The 20,316-nt window shown below is 42.2% G+C and overlaps 1 protein-coding gene across 8 annotated transcripts; it reads right to left on the reverse strand.

The window, feature by feature from the left end:
• Nucleotides 1–1,204: 1,204 nt before the first annotated feature.
• On the reverse strand, nucleotides 1,205–20,081 carry LETM2 (leucine zipper and EF-hand containing transmembrane protein 2). 8 transcript variants are annotated; one of them, XM_047855365.1, is made up of 11 exons: nucleotides 20,018–20,081; nucleotides 18,520–18,600; nucleotides 16,263–16,716; nucleotides 15,500–15,643; nucleotides 11,399–11,536; nucleotides 10,540–10,740; nucleotides 9,303–9,422; nucleotides 6,378–6,491; nucleotides 3,950–4,042; nucleotides 3,533–3,634; nucleotides 1,205–2,532 (listed from the first exon to the last, which is right to left on the reverse strand). In XM_047855365.1, exons 2-11 carry the CDS (start codon nucleotides 18,564–18,566, stop codon nucleotides 2,470–2,472), a joined length of 1,476 nt encoding a protein of 491 aa, XP_047711321.1. In that variant the 5' UTR covers nucleotides 18,567–18,600; nucleotides 20,018–20,081; the 3' UTR covers nucleotides 1,205–2,469. The 8 variants fall into 8 exon arrangements, with proteins under 8 accessions (XP_047711321.1, XP_047711326.1, XP_047711320.1 ...); XM_047855370.1 differs by having other exon boundaries at nucleotides 16,263–16,645; nucleotides 20,018–20,066; XM_047855364.1 differs by lacking the exon at nucleotides 20,018–20,081 and adding an exon at nucleotides 19,562–20,011.
• Between the last annotated feature and the right edge of the window lie 235 nt (nucleotides 20,082–20,316).

A 20,316-nucleotide genomic window follows, 5' to 3' on the forward strand; every position in this document is an offset into this window, starting at 1 on the left:
GTGAAGCCGCTGTGACTATCAGCTGCCACTGGGAGGAGCCAGCAGGCCAAACTCTCAGTCGACATTCACATTCGGCAGCCAACCTGCTTTGAAGTTCCCTTAGTCTGACCTCACCTACGGTGAACTGGTGGTGACTGGGAAATCTTTAGCCTCGGTTTTAGCATTACAGAGCATTTATTTGATGTCACCAACATGACTGGTATTGTAACGACTCAAGTCCTGGCACGAGTGCAGGTCCTAAAAGTCAAGTACCACCAGCACCTCTCTCCCTGTTGTAGCAAAATCCTCTATGTGGGAGACACAGGCCGAAGCTGACCTCACCTCCGAGGTTTGGTTTTAAAAACTGCCTGAAATCGTCCCCAGTGAGATGATGAGCACCGGCGCAGCTGAGGCAGCTGCCTCTGCAGGGAAGAATGGAGAACAGGAAAGTGGGCTTTGTAGCAAGCAGCCTGGCATAGCTTTCCATTCCCTCGGTCGATGAGAGACGGAAGGTGAGCAAGAACCCAGCTGTTCTGGAAGACTCGGTCTGGGGCAAGTTCTCATTAGATTGGCACCTAACAGTATTCAGGGCCATGTATACCGCTCTGCCTCCCAGATGCTTGGATTGGAGCATAAGTGACACATTTAATGAACATGCTGCCAACTACAGATTTGCCCCTTGTTGCTCAAGGAGGGCTGGGGTTGGTGGTGTGCTGGAGCTGATCGTGCACACCTCTGACTCTTCTTCAGTGACCGCCTGTTGGCAGCTTGAAATCGAGCGCTACAAATCAGGGCATCCCCTCACACCCAGCCAGAGCTGGTTGTTAATCGTTTACCAGAACAACACCAGCTCGGTTTCAGCACGGGGATAGATGTAACAATCACATAGAGCCTGACAGCCAAGAGTGCTGTGTGATGATGAGCCCAAAGAAACATCCTTGACTTCTCTGAGCCACTATCCTAAGAACGGGAAGAGGGCTGTATCAGGTGTCTCAGATGCCTAGATGTAGAAAAAAAATGGGTGAGGGCCAGCTGGGGCCAGAACTGCCCAGGGGCCCCTTGACCTAACCAATCCCACTCTGCTTACAGGGAAAGCCAGAAAGAACCGGAGAACAGCCAACAGTATTTATGAATCATTCAGCTTAAACAGGATTGAACAAGTTGACTAGCTAGGCCCTTTCCCACCTTTAACACTTGAATGTGAGCTAATTAAAACAAACGCCCATCATTTTAAAAATGGGAAAGTTTATTGTGAATCACCTTGCTGGGCCAACAGCAAAATCCATGGAACCTGCATAGTAGGGATTTGTCATTTAGCAGGCTGTGGTGGGGCTTTTCCTCTGGGGGAGAGGAGGCTTAAAAAGCATCGTAAGGTACAGATCTTTGCTGTGAAGTGCTGATGACAGTCCTCACTTAGGTGATCCCAGAGAGAGAGATTTGAGTTTTACTTGGTTTAACTGACTTCCACTTAACCGCTTTCAATTTCACAGCAAGCAAAGAAAACTAATTTCATCACCCCCGGGCCAAAGTATCTTTTCTTTCTAAGCATTCCCCAAGGGAAGAAAGCTGTTGGGTCAGCTGCATGGCAATCTATTATGTTAAGGGTTTTTTTTGTTTTTGGTTTTTTTTTTCAGTATTAATAATCGTGAACACACCAAACATAAATATCTGAACATAATACTTGTTACTGGGTAGCACAGGGATTATATCAAACTTTAACAACCCCTATGACCAACAAATAGTCTTGTTTGTGGAAGACAGACTAGAAAAACATACACCCAGCACAGACAAATGGTTAAGTCTTAAACCCTTAATTAGGTTTCCTGGCAAAATGGTGGCTAATGAAAGCCACATGTGCTGGAATAGTGGCAGCCTCCCAGATTCCTGGAGCCTCTGCAGGCCCCAGAGGGGGATGTCTCAGAACAGCCAAGCAGCAGCCAAGCCTTTTGGACTGCCAGTCTGCTTAACTCCCCATTTTCTTCTCCAAAGAGCTTTTTCTTCTTTATATCCAGAAAGACTTTACCGGCGAGTACATCCATCCCATTTCATAAGGTGCTCTGTTTCCAGGGCACTATTCATACTGATGGATCACTGGAAAAGTGAGGTGGTCTTACGATGGTTTTGGAGTTTCCAGTTCTCACTCAAGCTATCTAAGGTGCCAAGCTGATTCCATTATGCGAAAACTTTCCTTCCGTAGAGGACACGCACACAAATACGAAGCTGTTCAAAAATAACATGGGGAGGGGGCTTTACACAAAGTTTAGTGGGATGACATAATGGTACAGAGGAAGTTGGCTTTGCAATTATATTTCTAAACGGTCTGAACTTGGTCTCACTGCTGACATCATCTGGATGGTTACAAGGCCCCAAGGACGAAATGGCTGATCTCTTCTCAAACCAGACACAGATCGTCTTAGCTGGGCGGCCCATTATGGATGCCACTGCGGAGGGCAGGGAGCTGGAGAGAGTGAGCTTCGTCCTCAGTAGTCCTTATGCTCCTTTTGAACTAGCCTTGCTGTTCTGGGTTGTCTTTTGGGATTTGACCTGGAGTGTCTAGGTATAAAACATAAGGACTTTAGGCACTGGTCACAGTCAGATGTGTGAGTTCTTCAGGAGTCCCTCTTGTATTTTCTTTTTTTTTTTTTTTTTTTCAACGTTTATTTATTTTTGGGACAGAGAGAGACAGAGCATGAACGGGGGAGGGGCAGAGAGAGAGGGAGACACAGAATCGGAAACAGGCTCCAGGCTCCGAACCATCAGCCCAGAGCCTGACGCGGGGCTCGAACTCACGGACCGCGAGATCGTGACCTGGCTGAAGTCGGACGCTTAACTGACTGCGCCACCCAGGCGCCCCATGTATTTTCTTAATCAAATAATGACAGACCATAAAGTCAGATCCAAGGTTATAATTTACCTTGATAATAAAAATTTAAAAATTTTAAAGGGGGAGCCCTGCAAGCAAGGCCCCTGGATGTTCACCCCCAGATGTCTGCATGTTCGCTGGCTCTCTTCTTTGGTGGTCAGGAGCCAGTGGAGACAGTCACCATCCAACTTTCCCATGAACCCCCCCCCCCCCCACTTACTTGTGTCATGCTTCTGCTCTTGCCCCAAATTCTTTCACCCAAATGGGAGAAATGGATAGTAAGTAATTTCTTATTTACATGCATTTCTCCTAAGATTTAAATTGCTTTCCTGCTAGTATTTCCTGACATCTGAAGCCTGTGTGAGATACACAACATATGGGAACTATTTCCATCTGGCACAAAAGAAAATAAGAATCTGCCTATATTGTAATTAGCTTCTAGGCTTAACATGTTTAGTCCTGATCCACGATTGCATTGGTTGATAAGGTGTTTTGTTTTGTTTTGTTTCGCTTTTGGATAACCGAGTTTTAAAAATGTTAGTGGTTATAAAATGACTAAAGTTCAGCCTACAACTTCCTGTTTGGAGGACAGGAAGAACTGTGCAGTGTTTTGCAATAGTTACAATTCTAGATTCTCCCTGCCCTTAAAAATAGCCAGAGAGAAAAGGCTTTCTTTTTTCAGACACTTACAGCTTCTTTAGCAGAAGGGATGAGTCCTTTCGGTAATGAAACAGGTGAAGGTGGCAATATGGACGATGGGGTAACTGGGGGCAGTTGTATACATTCCTCATCCTTAAACATCAGAACTGAGAGTTAGGTTACGGGTTTAAAACAAAATGTGCACCAGATCTATAGTCACACTGCCATGACTGCCAGGAACTTGTAACAATGACATATTTTGGCACAGGATTCAAGAGGCTACATTTGGAACCTAATTGCATATAGCCAAATGTTGACCTTTCTTACAAATAGATCTGTTAGTACAATAAATATTCCTTATTTAAAGAACACCACTGTATTCAAATACAGTTTCATTGAGGGATTTAAAAAGCTGATTTTTATTTCATTTTTAAAGCTGATTAATCAAATGAAAAGTAATTGTCCAACCTTAGTTCCCTTCAGTGGAGGTGCTACATCCAGCAGGTTCTCTTTAGATTCAGGATAAGTAGCTGGTTCCACAGGAATATCCATCTTTGGAGACTAGGAAGAGAGATATTTTATATAAACATAAGCTTTCTGTTATTCCTGAAACTCAGAAGCACTTCAGAGTAATAAATGCTTTCTAGCACAACTTGCTTTCCACTAAATCCCTGACTTCTTCCAATTATACCCTTTGTGAGAACATATGAAATATGTCCCTGAAATAGCAACTTAGTATTATTATCTTTGAATTATGAGCACCCTATATACAAAAGTTGCACCCTAAGGAGATCCTAGTATTAAAAATCCTCAGTCATTGAGACACCTGGCTGGCTCAGTTGGTGGAGTGTGTGACTGACTCTTGGTCTGAGCGTTGTGAGTTTGAATCCCACGTTGGGTGTAGAAATTACTTAAAAAGTAAAATCTGGAAAAAAAAATCCCCATTTATGAACAAGCTCCTGATTTGTCAATTCTGATCCTGTTCTCACTCTCAACAACAATCATTCATCAGCTTTTTTTTTTTTTAATGTTTGTTTATTTTTGAGAGAGAGTGGGTAGGGGAGGGACAGAGAGAGAGGGAGACAGAGAATCAATCCCAAGCAGGCTCTGCCCTGAGCCAAACAGGGGGCTTGAACCCACAAATCTTGAGAGTAACCTGAACCGAAACTAAGGGTAGGACGCTCATCTGACAGAGCCACTCAGGCGCCCCTCATCAGCTTCTAATAGCATTGATATAACTTAGTCAAAATTGACATCTTTATCATCTTGGTGTCTAATAATAAGTGATAAATTTGTCTGAATTATTAAAATGGTAGGTGCTGCTTAAGAGAAGCTCCTGCAACATGAGGAAAATGTAAGGGATGGTATTTTAGAATAGCTGGATAACTTACTTTCAAGAATTATATTAATTAGATTTGAAAAGTAAATATGTCACTGCTCTTTGGAAATAAGTAATTTCTTTGTGCACTTTGGAGGGAAAAAAGCTACATATATCCTAAATTATAGTATACTTAACTTGATGTCTCTAAAGTCTTTACAGAACCTAGCATGCTACTTATTCTCATTTTGTATATATGGAAAATAGACGTTTAAAGACGTGGATTTAAAAAAAAAAAACTAATAAAATGCCTAGGAGCTTGTCATTTTGTCCTTGATTTCTAGGTTTTTCTCAAACATTCTAGAAAGCAGCATCTGGATAAAGGGCTTATGCCCCTCTAGAATAATTCTGGAAATACAAATTTAGCTCTGAGATATTACACTATTCCAAGATTTCCTTGCTTCTGAGAACAGTCTAAGAATGACAAATTTGTTCTGTCTTAATGACCAAAGATAGAGTAAGAATCAGGTAGGCTGCCTTTTAGAACATGGTCTGGGTTCCAAAATTGCTCCTACTCTCCCCAGGGTCTTTCCCAGACAAAGCCCAAATCTGATTAGTCTCTGGAAATATGGAAAGGAAAAGCAAGGTGGTGTTCCCTGAAGTACATTTTTCATGCTGGAATTCATCTAATATCACTTGGCTTGTCCGAGGAATCACTAGCTTAACTAAATTAAAAATGATTGGTCCCCAATCCAGAGTACTTCACTAAACCACATGTGCAGCGTCTTCTGTAATGGTCTCTCCTTTCTTACCCATGCAGGTTCTGACTTAGACATGAAGCCACAAAGTAGAGAAGTGAGAGTCCCTTTCTTTTTTTTAAAGAAAGAGATCGTGAGTGGGAGAGAGGGGTAGAGGGAGAGAAGCTTAAGCAGGCTCCACACTCAGTGCAGAGCCTCATGTAGGGCTCAATCCCACAACCACGGGATCATGACCTGAGCCAAAATCAAGAGTCGACGCTCAACCAACTGAGCCACCCAAGTGCCCCGAGAGGTCCTTTCTGATCAGAGCAAGATGCTCTAGTGATTGGGCCCATCCTGGGTTTTTCAGTAAAATACCAGGAGGGGAAAAAAAAACCTGCTGAATTAAAGGCAACAAAAAATGATTAAGGAAACGAGTTGAAGGAAAACAAATAGTTTACATTCTAGATTGGCCATTCACTGCTTAAAAATTAATAGGAATCTGGACAAATAGACACGAAAGAACAGGGACTATTTAGTTTCAAAACAAAGTGGTGAAAACAGTCTGCTGCTGAAGACAAGATAGCTAAAGAGAAAGAATAAATGGGATTCCTAAATCAAGCTGGGATTAAAAAAAAAAAAAGTAATAGCTCTAGAGTTGGAGCTAGTTTTAATGATTTTAATTTTTTAAAGAATTCTAAAATGATTTTAAAGCCAGTTGGACCAAATTCCAAAAGATATTCCAAAAGAAAGGTCTACCCTAACTGCAAGAGGAAATAAGACATTTATGGAGAGGCCCCAGTAACAGAAATCCCGAAACTCCATAAACCCAGGTACTCACCTCCCCACTTAGTGGTATCTCAATTGGCTTTGGCTTCACATCTATCAGGTAGAAGGTTCGGGACAGGAGCAACAGAGAAGGAGGGACATTCTCCTTCAGGTGGAGGTCCTGCCACTGGAGAACGGGAGGAGGATAAAACACGATCGAATCGCAGAATGTTAAAACTGGACATGACCCACAGTCATCTACTGCTTCCCTGGTTTTACAGCTTCCCCAGCCACACCCTGGTAAACAACGGCACAAGGATAATGCTCGTCTCCGGGCTTCTGAGCCAGTAGTTGTGCTGTGCAACCCCCTCACACCAGTGGGATCAGAGTGAGAGAGGGGGTGTTCCATTAAACTTTCAACCCAATTGTGGATCAAAGCAGCTCAGTATCTTTTCTTAGCCACAAAGCAGATAATGTGAAAGAAAAAATAAGACTCATGCATAACCAAGGAAATAAACTTTAAAATGAAAATGAGACGTAATTTTCTTTCTTTTTTTTTTTTTTTCAACGTTTATTTATTTTTGGGACAGAGAGAGACAGAGCATGAACGGGGGAGACACAGAATCGTTAACAGGCTCCAGGCTCTAAGCCATCAGCCCAGAGCCTGACGCGGGGCTCGAACTCACGGACCGCGAGATCGTGACCTGGCTGAAGTCGGACGCTTAACCGACTGCGCCACCCAGGCGCTCCATGAGACGTAATTTTCAAGAACCAAATTGGTCAAGCTTAAATATTATTAGAGCGATCATACATGACCAGAGACAAAATTCAAAAAGTAAAATGTAATCAGTAACAATAAGCCTGCCTTCTACTCCTACCCTTTGCTACCTTGTTTCCCGCCCTAGAAGCAATCAGTGTTACCAGTTGTCCTGTGAATATACAAACATACATTTATAGGTGTTTCATCTTTACATAAAGTATGATATATATACACTGTTCTGCCCTTTGACTTTTTTTCCACTAAAATATCTTGGAGATTGATTCATATCAGTAGTTAATAGAGCTGCCTCTTTCTTTTTAAACATCTATTAAGTGTTCTATTGTTGCATGGAAATGCCACAATTTGATTATTTTCCTATTAATAAACTTCAGGCTGTTTCCAATCTTTTGCTATTATAAATGGTGCTGCAATGGATAATCTTATTGATATATCATACTGCACAAGTGAAATTTCTAGGTCAAAGTAAGTGCATTTTTAAATTCTGAAAGATTATGTGGAGGTTTTTCTCAGCAATGCATGAGCACCCCTCTCCCCAACCCTCAACAACACAGTGTGTCATCAGACTGATCTTTGCCCACATAATAGGTGAAGGGGATATCTCGTAGTTGTAATTTATCTTATTATGAAACTAAGATGTTTCATCTGATTATCATTTTTAGATTTTCCTTTCTATAAAGTGTCTGCCTGTATCCTAACACAGGAATTTTTATTTTTATTTTTCTTAATTTTTTTTAATGTTTGTTTATTTTTGAGAGAGAGACAGAGTGTGAGCAAGGGAGAGGCAGAGAGAGAGGGAGACACAGAATCCAAAACAGGCTCCAGGCTCTGAGCTGTCAGCACAGAGCCCAACGTGGGGCTCGAACCCATGAACCATGAGATCATGACCCGAGCCAGAGTCGGACGCTTAACCAACGGAGCCACCCAGGCGCCCCGTGACACAGGAATTTTTAAATAATACATAGTGCTGGATGTCATATTGTTGGATTAGTATCCTCACTTCTTTGTGGTAAAAATGATACACCCTCTCAAGAAAGCTATTTGACAGTATGAACTCACCCAATACTCTATGTTCAAGAAATAAATGATTTTAAGAAACTTTCTCTACAGTATGTTCACCTTCCAGCCAGAGCAGGCCCGACATGTAAGAGGAAACAGCTACCTGACCTGGTTTCGAAGCCACAACAGCGACTCCCATTCCAAAACACTGTGTACACTTGATAGCACTTCTTACAGTTATGAGAATTTTAACAGGAGCTGCTCCTTTGTTCGAAAACATTGATGCTCTTAGTTAAAATATGTTGTCTGAGGGAAACTATGAAACATCTGCTGCCAAAGTCAGGGCTTTACATTGGCTTGAGGCATTAACTGGAAAAGTGGTCCCAGGTGAGCCACCGGGCAAGGTTTAGAACTCCGGGCGGATTCACACGTGGCAGGCCTTGGATTAGAGATTTTGCCCAAATCCGTTAAATAGCTGAAGTATGCAAAACTCTAAGGTGGCCCCAAGATTCCCCGTCCCCAGTGCACCCACACCTCCTTCCAGTTATTCAAGCATGAATGTAGGTGCTGCCAGGAGGAGTCTGCAGATATAATTAGGGTCCCAAGTCAGTAGGCCTTAAAGTTGGAAGTTATCTAACTAGGTCTCGCCTAATCACGTGAGATCTCTAAATGTGGAGCTAGAGGTCAAAAAGGGGAAGTCTGAGATGAGAAGCTTACAGGGGTCTGGCTAGCGAGAAGCTTTGCACTTCTGACAGACAGAACTTGTAAGCTAACAAACAGGTGCTGTTTTCAGCAACTAAGTTTGTGGTAGTTTCTTAGCAGCAACAGAAAACTAACAGAGTACCCTGTCTCCATCAAAAAAGTAAATCTAGCTTCTGGGGTGCCTGGGGGGCTCAGTCAGTTAAGCATCTGACTTCAACTCAGGCCATGATCTCATGGTTCGAGCCCCACATCAGGCTCTCTGCACTGAGTGCGGAGACTGCTTGGGATTCTCTCTCTCTCCCTCTCTCTCTTTGCTCCTTCCCCACTTGCACTCTCTCAAAATAAATAAGTAAACTTAAAAACAAAATAAATCTAGCTGCTTCAGTGTCCCACTGCTCAATTACATGAGGCAAACTAAGGTAAGATGGCTCGCCTGAGAAGTCGACATTGCAAAGTGAGGTCTGCAAATTGCAGGGAAGAGAGTTCTAGTGAGAGTGGCCCGGGAGAGCCGCTACTTGCCTCTGTGAGCTGCTGTCTCAGTTGCTCCTCAGTGAGACCCAGGGATCTCATTCCTCGGGCCCTGCAGGCAGCCTGCAGTTCTGACACGCTCAAAGCACTCACCCCTTCTTTGGCAATTATCTGAAAGAAACATAAGCAGTGGTACTGGATCTTTCCGTCCCAATCTTACCAAACGCCTGAATTCCAACAAATCAGGGGAAACACTACATCTCTCACACCTTGTCCTCTGCACTGACTAAAGGCGCAGCAGTTGGAAATGAAGGGAATCCTGCCAACAGGTATTAATAGTATCAGAGATAGTCCCATAACTCCTCCCCAACACTCTCATCCAAGTAATTCTTTCCCCTCTTGGTTTGCATTTTGGCTGGTTGTGACATCTCTTCCCCTTCGTGGCAGCTTTAGGCTTCATCAGACAATATTCCACTTGAAAAGTTTTCAGTGTTACCATTTGCTGCGTGTCCCAGTATCACTCTCCCCCCAACCCCGCCCCCACTGGGGCACAGCCCTACCTCTGGTCCACAAAACTCTCTCAATAAATATCTAACAGTTTCTGCTTGTTGTGCCCCAAAACTACAGTACTTCTGGGACCGGTATTGTTTATTCCAAAGTTCTGGAAGCAACAGCTAAAATCTAAATGAGGCCAAAGGGATGGTGCTTTCTCAGTTCTGGGAATCTTGCTCCCTCAGGCAGAATGCTTTCCTTAAAGCAGCTGATTCTGACTCAAAAAACATTCTTTCCATTTTTTAAGGAGCCTAATTAGTAGTTACAATGCCTTTTCCTCCATAAGATGCCCAGGCTCTGCTTCCCCTCTCTGCATTATGACCTGTCACCCCTTCTTATCAGGCCAACTCACCGGGCAGAATATTTACTCTGGCATCAGCTCTGAGGAAGGGGAGCTGAGGTGTGGGGGTAGAGCACTGGCCTTAGCAATGGAAGACTCTCAGGAATCTCCTGGGCTGCTGCTCCTTCCCAGCAGGTCCTAACTACTTTAGATTACTAAATTACTAACTGCTTGTGAGGGCCTTCTCCAGAAAGTGCGTCAGAGTAAGACAAACAACTCCTAAAATGAGTAATCACAGTTCACGTTGTCATGGTAATGATTGTTTAAACCATTCAATGGTTTGCCAGAACCAGTCCCGGAGAAGATCTAAGAGAAGATATTGCACTTTATCACAAAGCCACCCTAAGGGATCTCCCATGCCTTGCTGATTCCCTATGGCTATAGTTAAGCTCTTACTTCATCATCTGCTTTGATAGACTTCAGTTTCATCAGAAGTTGAAAGCGAAGCAAATTGTTGGTTCCAAAGGGCTGCAGTTCTAGTAGTTTGCAGAGGGCGACCAGCTGAGGTCGGTCTAGGTGTTCCAGGGTTAGCTGATCCTCAAACAGTTTGGAAAAGCGAACTATCTCCTTTGTACTGGGCTTGTGGCCTGTCTGAACCTAGGCAATGAGACAAAGAGGTTCATTAAAATGTATTTAAAAAAAATTTTTTTTAATGTTTTATTTATTTTTGAAATAGGGAGAGACAGAGCATGAACAGGAGAGGGTCAGAGAGAGGGAGACACAGAATCTGAAACAGGCTCCAGGCTCCGAGCTGTCAGCACAGAGCCCAACGCGGGGCTCGAACTCATGGACCGCGAGATCATGACCTGAGCCGAAGTCAGCCGCTCAACCGACTGAGCCACCCAGGTGCCCCTAAAATGTATTTCTTACTTAATTTAACCTTCCCTGTAGACTATTTGAAAGACACATCAAGGCATTCACAGACTCTATCTTATGTCTGGAAGTCGGCCCTGTGGTACAAAAAGGAGAAATCTGTCCAAGTCAGTCTAAGTCAACTGAAAAATCAGGAGTAGTTCACAAGTCTGACTCTAGATCTACGGTTCTTTCCACGAAGTTATCAACGTCTTCAACACATGACTGCTTTAAAATGAGTTTTTCTGCAAATCTCTAAATGTTTGCAGTATTGTATCTGTATAACTAAGGTATCTGCAAAGTCAGAGACCATGAACAATTTGGAAGCTCCATGATGACATGAAGTTTTCATATAACTGCCAGCCTGGAAGTTGTTGTCTGGTATTACAAAAGAGACTGACACCTGTTTGACGTAGGATGAGAACTGTGTAGAGGCGTCTCCCAACTTGGCCCTGTTCCTCTTTGCCATTTCTGTAATTGTTTCTTGAAGAAATTTTGCTAGTTCCAACTTTGCAGCCATTTTCTTTTTCTGTTTTTCTTCCTTAATAATAGAAGAGGAGGAAGTTAATCATTCATGATTGCAACTTCATAGATAAAGATGAGAAAAAAATAACCACCACCTTGTTATTGTTCATCCCTACTTCATGTGTTAATATTATTTTCAGACCTAATTAAATGGGTTTTGTGAGAAGCAGAATAAAAACTAGCCTCTGTTTGCAACTTGACTCCTTAATCTTACCTTTTATTTGTTACTAACACAATGATCATAAATATTTGATAGATCCAATTTGTCCCCTCAATGGCAGCCTTTGTCATTATTTAGAATGAGAATTTATCTCTTAGCCTGGTACAACCAAACCATCTAATTGGACCAACCTCCGGTCTCAGTGGTCCCAGATTTTGCATGAGCCAGAAAGTAACTGGGAAAGAAACTGGGAAAGTAACTCTATGCTACTGTAGCACGTAGTTTCATACAAAACAGATACAATTAATTATAATACACTGACGTAAGTGTTACAACAGATGTGAACAAAGCACTACACAAAAAAGAATTACATGTACATTCCTTTTTTTTTTTTTTTAAGTAAGCTCTACTCCCAGGGTGGGCCTTGAACTCCAAGATCCTATGATCTACTGACTGAGCCAGCCCCTAAATGTACACTCTTAAGACTCGATGTTGACAAGTATTTCTAAATCCTCATTCACTATCAGAAATGCAGTGTGGTAGCATTTTCAGAATAACCATAGTCAGGACTCAGGGGGATGGAGAGAAAGAGAAAGCTCTATTTTTTAAGTTGTCCAAGAGATTCTAATGATCAGCCAATCATAGCAATCATTGATTTTTAGAAAGATCTGAAGAGACGCAACCAAAAAAAAAAAAAGAAAAGAAAAATCACACAATGGCAATGCCAATACCATCATGAGATCCATCCATCCATCTATTCATTTATTTACTGAGCATCTACCCTGTGCTAGGTGCTGGGGATAAAACAGGCAAAAACAGAGAAGAATTCCTGCCCTCATGGAACTTCTCGTCTAATGGGAAAAACAAACATTAGTGACTAATGATAATCCAAAATTTCCATAAATTAATGTAAAAGTGTAACAAATAAGCATGATAAGAGTGAATGGGTGCTCTAATCTGATGTAAATAGTGTCCTGCCTCCCATAACCTGCTTCCCTCCATCATCACCTACTCTGTCTGTCTCATTCATCTCCATGAAAAGAAAGAAAGAAAAAGGTACTTTCTAAAACTCTGGCCATGATGTGTGTATATGTATGTTTGGGGAACGAGAAGTGTTGAGGAAAGAGGAATGTTTAGATAAATCACTTCCTCTCTGCCCCCATCTTCCTGCACGCACAAATACATTCCTTGGAATCTCAAGATATTAATTCTAGGTCCTGATTACTTGAAACGTAAGTAAACTAAACCACTACCAGTCAGTTAAATATTGAAGCTTGATTCTACCCCCTAACACCTATCTCAAATGTATCTTCAAGTTTTTATTCCTAATACCACTTTCATAATTTAATCCTCTCACTCCTGTGCTACTGTGACGGCACTCCAGATGATTTCCCTCCCTTGGTTCTGCCCTCTTCAATCCTTCCAGCTAGCAAAATTATTTTTCTAAGGTACAGATCTAATCATGTTACTCACCCTCTGTGTAAATTTACCTTCCATCATTCACCATGGTCAAAGGCAAACTCTAAATTCCTTAGGGTGGTAGACGCTTTCCAACCTGACCCAACACATCACTTTTGTCTCATCTTCCACCATGGATCTCCTTGTATTCCCTACTCAAACCACAAAGAAGCACTCAGTGTCTCAGATTCTGTCATACTCTTTTATACAATTAAGCCATTGTAAGTGCTACTCTTTCTATCCAGAAAGCCTTTCCAATGCTGCAGCAAAATTCTACCACTTTTCTAGTCTCAGTCGCCTAGCTATCTCTTCTATGAGACATTTCCCAATCCCATTTAAAAGTTGTCCTTTTCAGGAGTGCCTGGGTGGCTCGTTGGTTAGGTGTCCTACTCTTGATTTGGGCTCAGGTCATGATCCCACGGTTTGTGGGATTGAGCCCCACATTGGGCTCCGTGCTGACAACATGAAGCTTGCTTGGGATTCTCTCTTTCCCTCTCTCTCTGCATGCCCCACCACCCTTCCCCCCACTGCATACACACTCTCTCTCTGTCTCTCTCAAAAGAAATAAACATTTAAAAACAAATACATAAAAGTTGTCCTTTTTGTCCTCTTGTAATGTGGTGTTCATGCCTTTGTACCTCTGTGTAGTAAGAGTGGCACAGCATGGAAAGAATGAAGGGGCCACCCCAGTGACCATCCAATGAGGATCCCTCTTCTCCAGGACGAGTCTTAAGCACTAAAGTGTCTGTCTGGCTAAACCTACTATTCAACTAGTCCCTGCAATAGCAGTTGATTTTTGTTTTCTTTTTTTTTAATAGTTAAAAAGTTACGATTCCATGGGATCACATTGTCAACAAATGATGCTAGAAAAACTTGGTATCCACACGCAAAAAAAAAAAAAAAAAAAAAAAAAGTCTTAACACTGACGTTCCACCTCTCACCAAAATTAACTCAAAACAGATTATAGACTTACATTTAAAACTCAAAATTATAAAACATCCGGAAGAAAACACAGGAGGGGCACCTGGCTGGCTCAGTCAGTAGAGCAATGCGACTCTTGATCGCAGGGTCGTGAGTCAAGCCCCATGCTGGGTGTGAAGCCTACTTAAAATAAAACGTAAAAAATTAAAAAAAAAAAAAAAAAACATATGAGAAAACCTAGGTGACTTAGAGTTTGGCAATGAGTTTTTAGATACAACACCAAAAGCATGAGCCAAGAAAAAAATCTATCGATAAGTTGTACTCAAAATGAAAAACTTTAGCTCTGTGAAAGCCAGTTAAGAGAATGGGCAAGCTATAGGCTGGGAGAATATATTTGCAAAATACATATCTGATAGAGGACTTGTATCCAAATATACTAAGAACTCCTAAAACTCAACAATAAGAAAATGAACAACTCCATTAAAAAGTTGGCAAAAGACAGATACCTCCCCAAAGAAGATATACAGGTAGCAAATAAGCATATGAAAATAAGCATGTGTTCAATATTACACCTCATCAGAGAATTGCAAACTAAAATAACAATGAGATATCACTTTACACCTATTAGAATAGCTAATATTCACAGCAGTGACAACACAATGCTGATGAAGACAAAGAGCTATGGGAACTCTCGTTGCTGGTGAGAATAAAAAACGGTATCACTACCTGGGGAGACAGTTATTTTTTTTTCCAAAACGAAACAGTCTTACCATATGATCCAGCAATTGCTTTTCAATGTACTTAGGAACCCAAATGAGTTGAAACCTTATGCTCGTACAAAAACCTGCACACAGACATTTATTTATGGCAGCTTTATTTATAATTGCCAAAAACTGGAAACAACCACGATATGTTTCAACAGGTGAATTCAACAACCTGTGGTACATTCACACAGTGAAATATTATACACTGATAGAAATGAGCCATGAAAGGAGTGCACATTGTATGATCCCAACTATCTGATATTCTGGAAAAGGCAAAACTATAGAGACAGTGAAAAGATCAATGGTTGCCACTGATTCGGGGAGGTAGGAGGAACAACAAATGACACACAGGGCATTTTTAGGGCAGCGAAACTATTCTGGGTGATAGTGTGATGGTAGATACATAACATTATGCAATTTTCAAAACCCAAGAACTGTACATTACAAAAAGTAAAGCCTAATGTAAAGTATGAAATTTAACTAATAATAATATCTAGATATTGGTTCTTCAGTTATAACAAACAGACCACACAAATGCAAGATGTTAATATAGGAGAAATGGGAGGTGGTACCTGGGGACCCTTCATATTTTCTGCTCAATTTTTCTATAAATGTGAAAACTGCTCTAAAGAATAAAGTCTATTAATTTTTTTTAATTAAAAAAAATCCTACATACCTTTTTGGATTCACTTTCAAAAGTTGATGGCAACATCTCTGGGAAGAATTTCAGAAATGCTGGTAATAAGAATTCCATGAAGGGTACAATGAGGAACACCATAAATGGAACCAGGCGGAAGAAATCAGCACAAGTTCTCAAGAGCTAAAGAATTAAATGCATATGCAGTATTCATTATTTTAGGGCATGTCCAAAAAAAAAAAAAAAAAAATAGAAACCAAAAAAGCCTGCCTTGGTTCTTAAAGTGTTAAAAACCCTCAACAGATTTTCTCTGTTTATAAAATGGAAAGGTAGAGTTTTCCTCTTTACCACAGCTCTGAAGTAATATCTATGGGACACCTTCAAGGGAATCTATGACAACCAAAACATGTTATTGGCATCTCTTAGCTTTCATCTAAGTTAGAGGCCTGTACTTTAATAATACAGTATCTGTTAAAAACTGATTTTTGAAATGCATATACAGAATATATCAACAGTAGTTTCTACTTCGGGTGCACAGATCAAACCCGAAGTTTCTCCACTCTGTGGGGAGATCAGAAAATACAATTATAATCATCTTATAGGCAAATAAGAATCTTGCCTAAAGTTGGAGGGTCAGTCAGTTTCAGACAAATAAACTCAATCAGAAACTCTGGTTCTCACCATCAGTTACTACTCCTACTTTGGGATTTTTAGGATGAACTTTACGTCGAGTTTACTACTTGGTTCCCCAACACTTCACTTTAATTTTACATTTTCTTTCTCAAGTATGACGCTTGCCTACCCTTCGTCTCTCTCGTCTGGTCAGCACCTGTCCATGCAATAGCCTCCAAACCATCCGGGCAGCAACTTTGGTGTCAATCCAAAGTAAATAAAATCCATTGTAATAATATTTAAGTTCACCCATAATTTTTTGTCTATAAGATCGCTTTTCTTCTTTAATCTTCATGCCAGTTCCTTTCGTGGGCTCAGGGTTTGTCACCTGTGGCTTTTTTGGGGTTTGCTCCAGCTGAGGTTTACCAGGGACGTCTTGTAGCCAGCAAGTTGATGTGTGTAGCTTTTGTATTATTCTAGTTCGTAAGTGCAGTACTTTACTGCCTGACTGATTAGGACAGGAATACTTCTTGCTTCCATAGTCCTTCATATATGTTTTCTTTAAATGGGAATCTGGCAAGTGAAGAAATGCAAATGATGGGGAGTAAGAAGAGCTGGTGAGATGGACAAAATGGCTAGGGAATCTGGAATAAAAAGCAACATCCTCTGAGTTGAGCACATACTAGGACAAACTCAAAAATTAAAGAAATAGACATTTTCTCTGGTTAAAATAAAACAACAGTTTTTAAGGTTGTATTTTAAAAGCACATGATAGTCATTAACGAATGAAATATAACTTTTTACCCCAGTTGAAGAACAAGGTACTTTATGGTTGAATAATATACTCTAGAAGAAATACTAATAAGTTAATTCCTACAAATAACTGGTATATTACAAGTTAGAAACCCCACAACTATTAATTTAAAAATTAATAATGGCAGGGGCACCTGGGTGGCTCAGTCGGTTAAGCCTCCAACTTCAGCTCAGGTCATGATCTCATGGGTTTGTGAGCTCAAGCCCCGCGTTGGGCTCTGTGCTGAAAGCTCAGAGCCTGGAGACTGCTTCAGATTCTGTGTCTCCCTCTCTCTCTCTGACCCTCCCCTGCTCGTACTCTATCTCTCTCTCAAAAATAAACATTAAAAATAATAATAATAAATAAATCAATAAAATAAAAATCTAATAGCAAATATTTTTCCATCACGGTGTGTGTTTGAAAGTGTTGCCTTTATCTACTCTCATGAAACAGGTGGAACGTTTGTGTCTTCGAGTTACTCTGCTGACAATAAGAATATTGTTTGAGGGGTGCCTGGGTGGCTCAGTCAGTTAAGCATCTGACTCTTGATTTAGGCTCAGGTCATCTCAAGGTTTGTGAGTTTGAGCCCTGCATCAGGCTCTGTGCTGACATAGTGGAGCCTGCTGGGGATTCTTTTTCTCCCTCTCTCTCTGCCCCTCTCCTGCCCGCTCACTTGCTTTCTCTCAAAAAAAAAAAAAAAAAAAAAAAAGTAAGATTGCTTGAACAAAACTCTTCATGGCCTCCGTGGGTATTAACCAATCACATAATACCGCTTTGTCTGTGTAGTGCCCATGGACTCCCCCAAATGAGAGACATTTACAGCTGAAATGCCCTTCACCTAAGATTCTTCAAGAATGTTAGGTAAGAATTAGAATTGGGCACCCCATCCATAGATTTCTATATTGTAGTTTTACAATAGCTCATAATCTTCAGTTAAATTAGCACATTAGATTGTTTGAAAATAAAAATTCGACCCATCTAGGCAAAGAAAGTTCCTGGCAAGGACAGCTCTTCTGGCAAAGAGATGGCTTTTCCATTCTTGTGGACTGTTTTTGAAGCATGCCAAGATAAAACACATTTTGAAGGGCCAAAAGGCAAAATGTGCAATGTATCAGGCACAAAGTAAGTTCTCAGTGAATATACTTTGGAATAGTAAGTGATAACAGACCCTACTATGGCAGTTATGCGGCCTAGGACTGGTTTGTTTGCCAGCCACTGTACTCATTTTTATATCTAAGGGCGGCATGTAACATTTATTGATTATGGAGGTGTCACTCTAAAACCATGATGTCTTCTGTCTTACCTGTGCCATACATCTACAGAATTACTCAGGCTGAGTTCTAAGGCATATAGAAAATTCAGGGTAGGTTTAAATACCATAAAATATGAGCTTCCTAAAAACCAGGATAGTTAAAGGCAACAAAACTTTACTTTTTTAAAAGGTTTTATTTTTAAGTAACCTCTACACCCACGTGGAGCTTGAACTCACAACCCTGAGATCAAGAGTCCAACACTCTTCCCACTGAGCCAGCTGGGTGCCCCCAGCAAAGCTTTAATTTGTTGTGTAACCAGCCTATCCTTTCACATATATCTTTTTCATCTAGAAGAAAATTCATATGAATTTGGCAGGGGAAGGGGGGATTCCACAGCTTACCTTGTTCGGGCAATAGCTAAGATTGTATTATAACTGTAGAAAGCCATATTTATATTTGTCTCAACTAGTCAACATAGGAACCTAGACAGAAGTAAGTACACGATTTAGTATTTTAAAAACACATCAATTATAAAGATATCAGGATTTAAGTGTTTACTATTGCAAGGGTAGAAAATTTGCACATTCCATTCAAGGCATAAAATCTCTCTCAAGTTCATGAATGTTTTCTCAGCCCTGGATCTGGAAATGGTACTTTGAGATCCCAACAAACAGAAATAAGTTCTAGTATAACGGTGTTCATGATGGCGATATGGTCTTCAAAGACTTCTATTTGTGGTCAGTAACACCTAGTAACCCACTAGAATGATTGCCAGGTTATTAAAGAAGCTAAGCAATACACACTTGTTTGTAGTCTAAGAATACAGGTAGAATGAAGTAAATATCCTGAATTTGTTTCACTTAGCTTTTCCCCCATACTTGGCCAAGCTGCCCCAAACTTTAAAGACTGAAAGTACTCACTAAACACTCCTGTAGCAGTGAAGAGATAACATGGTACCTACTAATAATTCAAGTGGAGGTAAATCGGTTTCCTGTATTGGTGGTTCTCCAGAGTCCAAACTGAGCTTTGCACCTTTAAATAAGCTTTATCAAAACCCTTTTCCATCCTGGGGCGCTTTTCAGCCAAGGGCAGCAAGGTGCTTTAGTAATATCCCTTAGCGTCAACTCTGCCTTCCTGCAGCTGGAAAAGGCCTAGACCAGGGTGTTCTCCTGGACGGAAACCTCAACCACAGAGCTGACATTTTGAACAGGAGTTCAAATAATCCTTCGGAACATCTAAAAACATCTAAACCCAGGCTAAGGGCGGGTGGTCTGCTGGAGGGATGCCACGCCCGATCCGGCGGTTAGCCTGCTCTCCGGCCCCCGGGCGCTCCCGCCCGGAGCTGCGGGCAACCACTTCCTAGGCGGGGACTGCCGGGAGCCCCGCCTGCGCCATCGCGCCGCCCACGCCCACACGCCGGGGGCCCCGGGCTCCCCGGGTTACCTTTGCTTCAGGCCCTTGACGACACAGGGGCGAAACGCGCTCTCGGCTTTTGTGCACGTAGTGTGTTGGAGGATTGTGTTTGTGGTAGCGGGGTCCCGGGGGGGGGAGGTTCTTTGTGTTTGGGTGCGGGGATGATGCGGGTACGGGGGCGACAACCTTGTAGGCGATCCAGGTTTATGGAAGGAAGCCGAGGAGAAGCCGGGCGCGGGGTACGGAAGAGAAAAGAGGAAGCGAAGCACCGAGGGAGGGGGAATGGAGGTTGAGCTCCAAAGTTGGGGGGCGGGCAGGGGCACGAGGTCAAGGGCTGAGGAGAGTGCTGAGGGGAACTGGAAGCTGTCGGGAAAACTGGACGCTGATGGGAAGAGCAGGATGCGGCGCGACCGGGCTCCGGAGGGAAAAAAAAGCAGGCGAAGTCCTCCGAATAACAGCTGGAGGACTTGGCCCGCCCACCCCTACCTCCTTGGGCCGGCTCCCCGGAACGGCTGCCTCAGTCCTCCAGTCCCTTCCCAGTCTCCCCTCCCCCAGCTCCCCATCTAGAAGGGCCCCGGGCCAAGTCTCTATGGCTCCACCTCTTTCCTCACCCGTTACGTCGCTCTGAGTGACGACACCACCCACCAATAAGCGCTCGGGTTACGGGGAGGGAGGGCGTCCTTCGCTGTGGCAGCCCTGGAGGCAGCGAAGGTCCAGCTGCCACCAGCTAAATGACCTTTCTATTGGGCTCAGTTTAAGAAGAGGCTGTACTGCGGGAGGGGGCA

This window comes from Prionailurus viverrinus, chromosome B1 (assembly GCF_022837055.1).
Source record: "Prionailurus viverrinus isolate Anna chromosome B1, UM_Priviv_1.0, whole genome shotgun sequence".
NCBI classification, from domain to species: domain Eukaryota; kingdom Metazoa; phylum Chordata; class Mammalia; order Carnivora; family Felidae; genus Prionailurus; species Prionailurus viverrinus.